General features: G+C 36.8%; 1 protein-coding gene across 6 annotated transcripts in view; it reads left to right on the top strand.

Moving 5' to 3' along the window:
- Positions 1 to 12,506, top strand: part of LOC102775351 (mitogen-activated protein kinase 10) — a 231,325-nt gene extending 218,819 nt beyond the window's left edge. For all 6 annotated transcript variants that reach the window (XM_006767188.2, XM_006767183.2, XM_006767186.2 and 3 more), the window contains 5 exons: positions 3,374 to 3,503; positions 8,206 to 8,264; positions 9,002 to 9,140; positions 9,853 to 10,018; positions 12,358 to 12,506. In XM_006767188.2, the coding sequence (XP_006767251.1) occupies positions 3,374 to 3,503; positions 8,206 to 8,264; positions 9,002 to 9,140; positions 9,853 to 10,018; positions 12,358 to 12,491 (628 nt within the window). In that variant the 3' untranslated portion in view covers positions 12,492 to 12,506. The remainder of the gene's footprint in view (positions 1 to 3,373; positions 3,504 to 8,205; positions 8,265 to 9,001; positions 9,141 to 9,852; positions 10,019 to 12,357) is intronic.
- Positions 12,507 to 13,052: the final 546 nt, after the last annotated feature.

Genomic DNA, 13,052 nt, shown 5'->3' with positions numbered 1-13,052 from the left:
CCCACAGCAGCTTGCATTGCTTCACAGCTGGGCCTCATCTGGGCACCTCCAAACCCCAATCAAGGAAGGGGAATCTGCAGATCTCCTCATAGCTCCTATTGGGTAGCCTCAGGCACAGGCTAAATTAGCACCTCCTTAGATCCAAGAGCCAGTGTACCCAGTTGTCAGAGGGGGACCATCCAGATTACAACTCCTCAGATCCATAAGGGACACACTCAGGGGACAGACTCAGTGAGCACCAAAGCCCCACTGAAGCAAGTCTTGCCCCATAAGGGTGTCTTCATCACCGAAGTTCTCCCACCATAGACACAGCTGATTCTCACAGCCAATTGGCCTGGAGGTCAATTCCTCCCAGTAATACCTACAACAATCAAGGCTTAACTACAACAAGACTGTGCAGACAGCTCACAAAGGGGTGCACCAAGAGTGTCCACCTCAGTTAATTGGGGAGGCTGAACCACTGGGCCCTATAGGACACCTAGCACACAAAGCCACTCTACCCACACAGGGAAGCATAAAAAATGTGGAGACAAAGAAACAGGACACAAATGACAGAAATGGAGGAAAACAAACTACTGGATATAGAGTTCAAAATCACGGTTATAAGGTTTTTCAAGAATTTTCTAGAAACCGCCGATAAATTTAGTGAGACCCTGGAGGATATGAAAAAAGACCAACTAGAAATTAAGCATACACTGACTGAAATAAAGAATAATATACAGAGATGCAACAGCAAACTAGGGGATCAGAAGAATCAAGTCAAAGATTCGAAATGCGAAGAAGCAAAAAATACCCAACCGGAAAAAGAAAAAAGAATCCAAAAATATGAAGATAGTGTAAGGAGCCTCTGGGACAATTTCAAGTGCACCAACATCCAAATTATAGGGTTGCCAGAAGAAGAGAGAGGGCAAGATATTGAAAATCTATTTGAAGAAATAATGACAGAAAACTTCCCCTACCTGGTGAAAGAAATAGACTTATAAGTCCAGGATGCACAGAGAACCCCAAACGAAAGGAATCCAAAGAGGACCACACCAAGACACATCATAATTAAAATGCCAAGAGCAAAAGACAAAGAGAGAATCTCAAAAGCAGCAAGAGAAAAACAGTCAGTTCCCTACAAGGGAGTACCCATCCGATTGTCAGCTGAATTCTCAACAGAAACTATGCAGGCCAGAAGGGAGTGGCAAGAAATATTCAAAGTGATGAATAGCAAGAACCTACAACCAAGATTACTTTATCCAGCAAAACTATCGTTCAGAATTGAAGGTCAGATAAAGAGCTTCACAGATAAGAAAAAGCTAAAGGAGTTCATCACCACCAAACCAGTATTATATGAAATGCTGAAAGGTATTCTTTAAGAAGAGGAAGAAAAAGGTAAAGATAAAAATTATGAACAGCAAATACATATCTATCAACAAGTGAATCTAAAAATCAAGTGAATAAAAAATCTGATGAACCAGAGTATACTGGTGAATATAATAGAACCAGGGGCATAGAAAGGGAGTGGACTGACAATTCTTTCGGGGAAAGGGGTGTAGAGGTGCAGGAAGAGACTGGACAAACATTGTACACCTATGGATGAGGACAGTGGGAGGGGTAAGGGCAGAGGGTGGGGTGGGAACTGGGTGGAGGAGAGCGATGGGGGAAAAAAGAGGAACAACTGTAATAATCTGAACAATAAAGATTTAATTAAAAAAATTATAATTTCTGTATTTCCAAATCCACTGTTGTCCTTGTGCACTACCTATAGGCTGCAGGTCCATCTGATTCTTAACCTATTCTGCCATTGGTAAGTTAACAAGAACAAATAAGAACAAAAGTACCAGTGCTGACATACAGAGTTAAATAGCAGCACAGTTTTTTTGTTTTTTTTTTTTTTTTTTTTTTTTTTAAAAAAACATTTTCATTTCACATACGCTCACTGTGAGTCAATGGTGTGCAATTTGTGGTTTGATTAAACACAAACCCAGGCAGCAAGTGTTTATTGAGCAACTACTGTGAACAGTCTGAGAGCTAGATCTACCTCATGAAAAAGCTTACAGGCCGTTCATAGGATTAAGGTATGCTCCAATAAAAAATTATAATAATACAGATTAGGATGTGTGAAGTTTAACCACAGATGAGCAACACCCTGAGATAAAAGCTGAAGGGGAAGGTTTGCCCAGTGAAGCTATTTCTAACTCAGGGGTCATGAAGGACAAAGGGCAAATCTTTATTTCTGTTTGCAATACCAAACTTAGTGACTTCTACTTAGAAGAAACTCAATAAATAACTGTTGATTGTAGAGGGTAGCATCTAAAATAAAAGTGGAATGATCAATAAGATCAGTAAGACTGTTTTTCTGTCAAAGATAAATTTGGGGAAGTTATTTGTGTTTGCGGAATTTTCATAGACAAATGTCTACATTTTGGAGATGCTCAAGCAGAGACTGGTCAGACTTTTGATGGAGATATTTTGGAGAGGAATAAGTGCTAAATGGAGGCATGGATCAGAGGAACTCTGAGACTTTGTCCTGCCTTACCCTGTGAGTGTATCGTTATCTTACAACACAGTTATCCTTTTTGTTTGTCTTTCTTATTTCATTCTCTATTTTGAGCTTTGTTATAGCTAATGAGAGAACTTTGAGTTTCAACCAACCTGTGCTTTCATGGCAATCAACATCACACCTTAACAACGGGTACCTTTGAATGGGGAAAACATGAATGTCCACATAAAATAACCAAAGAATGATGAACCTTGAGAAAACCTAACTATCACATCAGACTAGAGGAGACTTGCAAGCCTAGAGAGATGAAATAACTCGCACACAGTCATGTGGCTAGGGGGGAAGCTGAGCACTTATCTTTCTTCTCTTGTCCTCACTCACTGATGCAATTATATGTTGTATTCTTACCACGATTCCTTTTCTTTCTTTCTTTTTTTAAATTTATATTCTTGCAAGTAGAATTTTTTTTATATTGGCCACTCATATCTTCTTATTTAAAAAAAAATCTTTATTATTTTACATGTATCCCCCTTTTTACATGTGTCCCCCTTTTTACTCCATTAATTCCTTCTAGCCCTTTCCCCGCCACCCCTGCCTGCCCACCCCAGGCCTACATCACCCTATTGTTTATGTCCATGGGATATATATATATATATTTTTTTTCTTTGGTTGGTCTCTTCCCACCCACCCTCACCTTCCCTCCGAGATTCAACCGTCTGTTCCATGCTTCTATATCTTTGTTCATAGCCTTGTTGATCTGTGATGTGAAGAGAGAGTATCTGAGTAGTATTATAATAAGGATATATCCCATATCCTTAGTTTTGTAGGCAGGAATTCTAAAGACTCTTTTGTTTTTAATCCTGGATTATTCTTGGATCTTTGCAGTGCTGCATATGATGCTGTCCTTGACAGAAATGTGGCCATTAAGAAGCTCAGCAGACCCTTTCAGAACCAAACGCATGCCAAGAGAGCTTACCGGGAACTGGTCCTCATGAAATGTGTGAACCATAAAAACGTGAGTGGTTATTTTTAAAGCTCTGGTAGTGGGAGGTTGTGAGATCGGGGAAAGAAAATTAGTATGCCAACTTGAGTAGGAAAAGCTTTCTTTACTTTGCAATTTATCTTCAAGGTTGTTTATCCTGTCCATATGCTACATTTAATTTCATTGTCCTCATGGTAGCTTTCTGCTTAAAAAATCATCTAAAAACCATATGGCATGGAGGGGATAAATTCGGTGGATATTTCCCTGTTATGAAATTAACCATATTTGGTTATTGTGCTCCAAAATAAGCGGAGAAGTCCATTCTTCTCCAAAATAAAAGCAAACAAAAACAAAAATATCCTATAGAACAATATGCTATGTTTCTTTACAATTTCAATTTAATTATTAACAGATGAAGATTTGTATCTCCCTTTTCTTTTACATATAGTCTGGCAGTGGCCTCCACCTGTTCAGTGCACATGCTGTGCTTTGGCAACTTGTTTTTGTAGGGCTGCACAGCCGGGCAGGGGGATATTTGCAAAGCACTTTAGAACAGGATCATCAAGAACATTTCTCATTGGAACTCAGCAGGGTTCAACCATTATGGGACTTTCTTCACTTCCAAGTATAAGCTTCTTCAACTACAGGCAAAGGCCACTAGAATTCTTTCTATGTTTTCATTCTTCTTAGTAAGGATAAATAGGAGATAATTCATTGTTGTAATAATGACTATTATTAAGAAATAAAATATATAATAAATATAGTACATATAAATATATAATAGCTAGAGGCCCAGAGCACAAAATTCGTGCATGGGTAGGGTCCCTAGGCTTGGCTGGTGATAACACTTGCTATGACATACACTGATCACCAGGGGATAGACAGTTGACCAGTTGCTATGATATGCACTGACCACCAGGGGCAGACAGCCAACTGGTTGACCAATTGCTATCATGTTCACTGACCACCAGGAAGCAGATACTCTGACTGGTAGGTTAGCTTCCTGCTGGGGTCTGGCCCATCGGGACTGGGCAATACAGGGATGGGCATGCCCTGGAGCCCTCCCGTGGTCCCTTCTGCAGTTCCTCCCCAGCCACCGGCCTTGATCAACCCCAATCAGGACTGGGCAAGACAGCCCTGATTGGCCCCGATCACCAGCCAGGTGGAGGGACTCCACCCGTGCACAAATTCGTGCACTGGGCCTCTGGTTATATTATAGATTATTATAATACTACTGTATAAACAGTTACTATTATAACTCCCTACAAAGTTTTTCTTAAGAAAATCACACAGAATATATGAAACTAGAGGCCCAATGCATGAAATTTGTGCATGGGAAGAATCCATAGGCCTGGCCGGCGATCAGGGCTGATCTGTGGGACGACTGGCAGGACAATTGGGGGGCTCCCCCGCTGGCACTCACCATGGCCAGCCCGGCGCTGCCCACTCACTGACCCCATCCCCAATCACCCTGCCACAGCCGCCGGTCACCTCCCTCGGTGGGGCGACCAGTGGGGCGATCAGGGGGCCCCCACTGGGACCCGCCTTGGCTGGCCTGGGGTCTGCAGGCTGAGGCAGATCCTGTGTTGTGTGTCTGCTCCCTGGTGGTCAGTGTGCATCATGGCAACTGGTCGTTCCACCTTTTGGCCAATTTGCATATTAGGCTTTTATTATATAGGATTATCAATGTAAGTTTAAAAATAAGTGAATTTGTCATAAGGCACATCTATCAATGGCAATAAGAAGAAGCAAATATATGAGTGTTTATTCAAAGGATATTTGAAATACAAATATGTGGATTCAGGCTCAATGGCATTGTTTCTCTTTTCCTCTATTACACTGTTCCCATGACTTTTTAGTTTAGTCATTTGACAAATATTTGTTGAATGAATAAAATGTGCCACATATAGATCTAGATATTCTGAGTACTAAGAATAGAGCAGTGAAGATAGCAGAGATGGAGTCCTGCCCACGTGGAGCTCATGTTCTAATAGCAGAAAGGCAGTCTACCAAACTGGGTAAAAGTGGGTAAAAGTGTGGAATGGCAAATGGTGATAAGTACTATTAAATAAAAGAAAGCAAAGAAGGAAGATAAAAATCTGGTGAATTTGGGGTGGAGTAGAGTTACTTTTTAAAATAGGCTGAGCAAGAAACACCTGTCTGAGAAAAGGAAATATTATGAAGTAGGTACGCATCTTTAATCTGGCTATGCAAGGAATATGGTGCTTCTAGAAAGGAACATAGAAATGACGGAAAAGATAATTCCTAAGAAAAGTCAATCTACTAAAGCAATTTGTTCTTTCAGTATGTCAAGTAAAGACAGAGCAAGAAAACCACATGACCTATGCAATCTATTTTTATGAAAGCAAAGAGCATGAGAAATACCATAGGCAATGGAAGTAGGATCGATACTGGTAATGAAGCAACTGTGTGGAAAAGTTTGACAGTTTGTGTTTTCATATGTTTATATTTTCCTAGTCCTCCTTCCTGACCTTATATACAATAAATGCATTGCAAAGAAATTTCCACTTACTTGGGAATCATACTCCTCATTCTTGATGGGGAAGTTCACATTTATGTGAAATATGGAGGTTCACATTTATGATATCTAAAAAGAAGTTCCAAATTGAAATGATAATTTGTAAATGGCATCCTACCTGTTACCACCTTTTGTGTGTGTATGTATGTATGTATGTATGTATGCATGCCTGCATGTATAAAAGTTCATGGAAATAAATTCTGGAACTTGCTAACAGAGAAAAAGTTCACTTACAATCAAGTGTAAATTTCGCTTCAGAACTTGCAATATTAAGTAAAAGCAGTCAGAATGCAGAACTCTGTTAATGCTGTGGAAAGTAAAGTGAAACAGTGAAGTAATTCTAAATAAAAATTTAATAACAGAGAAGAGCATCCATTTAGAAAGCAAATACTTAATTCTAGGAATTGGTAGCCAGTGTGACTGTGAGGCCAGGACAAACACTGATTCATCGCTGTGCACTTTAAGATACTGGAATAGAGGAGCTGAATCAGACTCCTGCCTGGACATTGTTCAACTAAAATGGAAATATCTGTGATGATCTGCTTCTAAAGACAAAACTTTAAGTTCTTATTAGTAGGATTAGAATTCATAAAGGAGCAAAAAAGAAAGAGGATAAATTCTCAAAGAAGTTGAAAGTAATTATTTTATTTTATTTTTATTTTTTAAAAGGGCATAGGGAAATAAAAAATAAGAATAGATAATGGTGTGAAATTTACCTTTCAAAATAATAAATCTTGATATGGGTTATTTGTATGTATTATGTTGTATTTATATGTGTCTTACACCTAGTTTCTGGTGTTTTTGTTTGAAAATGTCAAAATGAATTACATTCCAATACTGATAAAATACTAGAAAACCAGACCCACTATAAATATGTTCCAATGAGAGATGTACTAAATTGACATTTTTCAACACAGACTATAACTAAGTATATAGAATGACAAGGTACTTTACTAACAAGCTTTAATGATAGTTGAAATGATTTTATTCTTTATGAATATTCCATACTGTAAGGTTGCTTTAGTAGAGATGATCTTGGGTTTTTGGTATATTATAACCATTGACATATATATGAAAATAATGGATGATGTTATAATATTTTTCTTAATAATTCCTCAACAAATGAAAACTACTTAATGCCTAAAAGCATTCTTTAGAATTGATTGCTTTTCTTAGATGTTTAAAATGATTGTTTTATTTTTATTACTTCATATGTTTCTGTACCAGTTAATGATTTTATTAATTCATGTTTTAAAGTTGTATAAATCTTAAACTTGTACTTATCAAATTTTTGTGAAATGGTTGCATCTATACTGTGAGTAGAAGATAGTTATCTATATTTTTAATTTTTTATTTTCTGTTGGCACATTAGTACAGAATTTTTAGCAGAAAGAACATTTCAGTTATTTGTGTATGCAATCTATTTGGAAATATGACAAAGGAGATTTTTTAAATTTACTTATACTAGAAGGTAACATTCTTTACTATCAAATATATAGCACAAAGCAGTAGACAATAAGTTTAATACTAGTAAATAAACTTTTGATAACTTCTTCCCATTTTCTACTAAATTCATTTTCCCCCACGCATACTATTGGAACATTAGTTTAAATAATATTTGAGTGTGAACTAGAAGCAAAAGAAACTAAATTAACAATAAAAAAAAATCTTGAATTAGAGGTTCACCTTGAATTAGAGCATCATCTTGAATTAGAGGTTCACCTTGAATTAGAGTATCATCTTGAAATAGAGCACCACCTTTAACTGGAACACCACCCAGCTCACTTAGAGGAAAAACATGGCCTTGCTAAGTCTCGTTGGGTGTTTCACTGCTGCTCTCTTTTCTTACATGCTTTTCCTTCTTTGTTTAATGACCTTGTATTCTACCAGGTAGAACCATACTCTAATGCAGTATCACAATTACGTATCTTCTCTGACTCTTTCTTTTGCCTAAGAATTTCAGCTTTTTAATTGTATTTAAACCTGAAGACAAACCATATGTCCTTTCTGAGTATATTTTTCCATGTTCTGTGAGACAGTTCTAGAATTTTTTCCAACTTTTCTGTTTCCATCATAGCGCTAGAGTGTGACTTTGAGTTGGAAAAAATGTTAGTCTAAATATGCTTTTAAAATAACTCATTCTCTCCCTTTTCTCTTTAACTCTTTCTTCTGTCCTTTCCACTATCTCTTTTCCAGATTATTAGTTTACTAAATGTCTTCACACCCCAGAAAACGCTGGAGGAGTTCCAAGATGTGTAAGTAATAAAACTCATGAAGGAAGGGAGAGCATAGCACTCTAGTAACTCAAGGGAAATTGACAAAAATAAAATAGATGAACTCCCTTGTAGAGATCAAAGGGAAATGAAAGCTGGCAGCAAATGAAAGGAATCTAGGGACAGGACAGAGGTTCTGTTTCTGGTGTTATTTCTGGTTCTCTGTGCTTTGTTGTTCCATGTTCTTGTTTCAGTTGGAGAAGATATGTTATTTATTATGTGTTTTTTGTTATTGCTGATTCCGTGAGTTATTTAGAATGAGTTAATTCCCTTTGAAAAATACTAAAGAGACATCCGATAATAATTATCTGTAATATTTATTTTTATGGTGCCTTTGATTTTGTGTAAAAAGAATCTACCTAGAAGTGCAGTGATGACAAGCAGAGGAGAGAGAGTCAATCACAGCACCTTATCTGTGTGATACAGATGCACTGCATTTAGTGGAAGATGCTATTTTGAAATTTTGAAAGAGTTTCAGAAAATTCAGGGAAAAGTAGGAAATATATGAGCAGGAACCACACACTAATAAATTCTATTAGCAACATGTGGTAGAGTTACCATGAGTTGCATGCGTGCAAGACAGAAATATTTCATATTCTCCATTCAGTCAAATGTGGAGCTGGGGCGTTAGAAAGACATACAGATTTAGGAGAGGATTCTGATGTATTTGAAGGACTAAACAGATGATCTGGAACTAAACTGTGGATTTACCCTTCCAGTTACTTAGTAATGGAACTGATGGATGCCAACTTGTGTCAGGTGATTCAGATGGAATTAGACCATGAACGAATGTCTTACCTTCTATACCAAATGTTGTGTGGCATCAAGCACCTTCACTCTGCTGGAATTATTCACAGGGTAAGAGCACCTACTACAGAAATATAATGAAGATGTTTTAGGGAAGAGAAACTAACTGTAGATGATTTTCTTTATGTAGGGGACTAGCTTAAGTAGATTGTCCTTCCTCATTTCTTTAATGTTAGAATTAGCACATAATTCACTAGTGTTCAGAAGGAAACTTAAGCTGTACTGTAGTTGATGTTGTTTAACCTTTTGTTTCAGCTCATTGAGAGTCAGCTTCTGAAAAGCCTCATGTCTTCTAGCCCGTGATTGGCAGAGGTCGCATGTGAAGTTGAAATAAGACAGTTCATTTAACTCAGTTAGTTTCTGACAGAATAGACAACTGCCCCTATCTGCTCTTCTGTCAGGCCTAGACATGAAATATAAGCTGAAAGGTTTATATTGTCACAAGGAGAAAGCTAACAGATGACAATAAATCCCGCCCCCCTCTAAAAACGTTTTTCAATATGAGCCTAAATTGTAAAGACGATAGTACAATTCTCTTCTGGGTTTAACAAAGTTCCTGAGGTTATTACAAAAAATCCGAAAACTCATTGTAAACTCCTTTGGGACAACAATTATTTGCATTATGCAGGGCTCTGCAGTAAGGGGAGGGGGCCACCAGTGCTACTGCAGGACTAGGACTACCATGTTGATTAAGTAAGTAAATGAAAAACACAGGTTCCACATGATGCTGGCTTTTCATTCCTTCTCTTGTTCCTATTGTCAGGATTTAAAACCAAGTAACATTGTAGTCAAGTCTGATTGTACATTGAAAATCCTCGACTTTGGACTGGCCAGGACCGCAGGCACGAGCTTCATGATGACTCCTTACGTGGTGACGCGTTATTACAGAGCCCCTGAGGTCATCCTGGGAATGGGCTACAAGGAGAACGGTAGGGATGCTTCTGACTCACAGCCATGGAGACTGTGAAGAAAATGAGTACATGTTTCAGATAGCCAAGAATAATATTCTCTTGTATATAAATATTATTTTTAATAGGGCTGCCAGCTTTTGTATTCAGAGGGTTTTTTGGTTTGTTTTTTAAAAACCATACCACTAAGAAAACTCACTCATTAAAAATATGTAGGATGCCTCCAAGAAGTAAGCTTTGCTAGAAGAGCACTAAAATGTTATAGCTGCTCCCTTTTCTTACATGCGTTTTCTTCTTTGTCCCACTAAACAGTGAAATGGATACTACTGAGCACACATGCTATAGGTACTGAGGAAAAAATGCTATTTGAGTTGCAGATCAGCTCAAAGTGAGTGAGGAAACAGGAATAAATCTATTATATTTAACCATTTGGCTTTATGTCATATATTAGAGAGATGGCTCTAGTCCTAGGGAAAGGCAAACAAAAATACACCACACGTCTTTGGAGTGAGAATCTTTACAAATGCACAATGAATACCTGATTTAAAATAATCCAGATTGTTCAAGTTGGATAAGAGTTTCTTTATTGCTTTAAAATGATCTGTATGTAATATTTAGGGTAGCAGTTGCCTGGTAAATTTTTTATAAATTCCAAAAACCATAGAAAGAGAAAAATATTTTATACTACTGCTTTCCTAAAAGAAATCTTGTAGTCATGAACACTTTAAAAGAAAGGGTAGAATCTTCAAAATGTATTCCAATATGTTTTTATTGATTAAAATGAAGGATTTATTAGTACTTATCAGAAAGTATCGCAATATATTATTTTGAAAAGAATTTCTAACAAATAATATAGCATATTAAAAATAACATCTAATATACTTAGGAATTAAAATAGTTTTAAATTACAATTTTTATATGTACTCAGTACCTTTCATATTTATGTAATACTCTATTTTATTTAGTCCTAGCCATCCATTTTAATAAGTTCTATAAAAATAATTACCATTGTATTTTTATGTGCAGGTGCTATAGGTTAGGTACCTTTATGAAAATTTTGGGGTTATCAAAGTTTAAAAAAAATTTTGTGTACTTCCAGATTAGAGGAAAGCCAATACTTTTGTGCATTTGTATAGAAGAGAAAAAGTCAGCCCCCAGGAAGGTCAGGTTCACTTTGGTGGACAATGGAAAAAATCTGTTACCTTTTGACTTGGAACAGGCAAATCTAGTCTAAATTATTTGGGAAAAACAGGTATTTGTATACATTCTTCCCAAGTTATTTTTTTTTAAATCAAAGGTAAATCAATTTATAACGCCAAGAAATCAAGGATCTACAGAGGCTGGGGGAGGTCTGAATTTGCCTGTTATGGCTTTTCAGAGCTTTGCTGCACAAATGGTGCATATCTCATCCCTTCTCCTTTCCTCTCTAGAAAGGGTTGCAAGTTATTGCCTTAGGGGCTTTTTTTTGGCATCTCTAGATCCGTGCAGAAACCATACCTAGCACCTGTGCTGTTCTGCCACTTATGTATGGGAGGAATGTTATCATGCAGAAAAACCTGCTTGCGACATCAGGCATGCCCAGCTAACCCGTGCACCTAACCCTGCCTTCCTTCCCCAACGGGTGTTTCAGCCTAATGTTTTTGCCTCCAAGTTCCCTGTGTCCTTACTAAAAAGCTGGTTGGAAGAGGAGAAAGACTGGAAAGAGAAGGTGAAGCATGTTTGGTTAACAAGTATGATAAATATATGCATATAACAATTTTTAAAACACCTTTAATATCTCTTTTCACTTTACTTTCAGATGATTCTATTAAACATGTGCTAATTAATGTTATGTTTTTTAAAAAAATTTCAAGTAGAAATGAAAACTGATACTTATTTATAAGAATTATTTATGAAGGAAAAAACTAAGTCTGAAAACCAGGGATTCAAATACTTCTGCCTCAAAACTATGGTTTTGGCCATTTCCTAGTTTCTTGGATTGGGTTGCACGTACCAAAAAAAAAAAAAAACACCAAAAAAAGTATTCCGTGTAACTGAACAGGATAGAAAATGGAAACAGCCACTTCCCAGGTTGAAGATACTTTTGGTTAGTTGCTGCTTTTCCATGTCACCATTTCCTGGCACTTTTTAAAGAGGCACCCATAAAGTAATTTTCAAAAATTAAATTGAGCCCTCATACTAGACATTGATTATGTAATATTATAGTGCTGGTTTAAATTCACCTTTTTAGTCAACGTTTGGTGGGAAACAAAAATTGTACCTTCTAATCAACTGTTCTTTTTCCTCCTCCTTCAGAGATCAGTTATCTTAGTTAACTTTACTTTCCTCCCTTTTCTTCACTTCCCTCTCTCCTGTTCTAGTGGATATATGGTCTGTGGGATGCATTATGGGAGAAATGGTTCGCCACAAAATCCTCTTTCCAGGAAGGGACTGTATCCTTGTACCTTTTGCTGCAGCTTTACATGTCTTGTTCTCTCTCCCTTTAAACACCTAACAGTTTTACCAGGAGAGGAAAGATAGAAGCAAAAAGTTGGGTAAGTGGTGTAATTGTGATTTTTTTAAAATGATGATTTCTATAATCTGATCAGTACTGAAGACTACCTACCACAATGATTTAATTAAATTTCAGTGGGCTTTTTTCTTTTTAAATTATTTTGTCTACAAATCAAAGTAGCAGTGCTATTTTTTCATAAATAAGAGAAGCAACCAAATCCCAAATTGTTAAAATATATTTATCTTTATAATTAGAAAAATAAGCCACTGTTTGCAAGTATTTTCCATCTGCTTTCTAAAATGAATTTATGCTTCTATAACACTTAGGAAAGCTTTTGTCTATAGCTTCTTCATTCATTTGAATTGCTCTTGACACTATATCCAGTCTTAAATAGGTCATTATAGCATTTTCTTCTTAAAACATGAGCTTCCACATTTAAAAATCATAATTATTATTCAAATTGCTGGGTGTCTGGTGGGTTTAAAGTAGGCCTCTCTCACTTGACTTGAATATGTGACTTAGACATAGATAATTACTTTTCCAATGAAATGTAGAATATTT

Source organism: Myotis davidii, unplaced genomic scaffold (genome assembly GCF_000327345.1).
Source record: "Myotis davidii unplaced genomic scaffold, ASM32734v1 scaffold662, whole genome shotgun sequence".
Lineage (NCBI taxonomy): Eukaryota > Metazoa > Chordata > Mammalia > Chiroptera > Vespertilionidae > Myotis > Myotis davidii.
The sequence above is the reverse complement of the archived record's forward strand: the minus strand, read 5'-3'. Positions and strand labels throughout refer to the sequence as shown.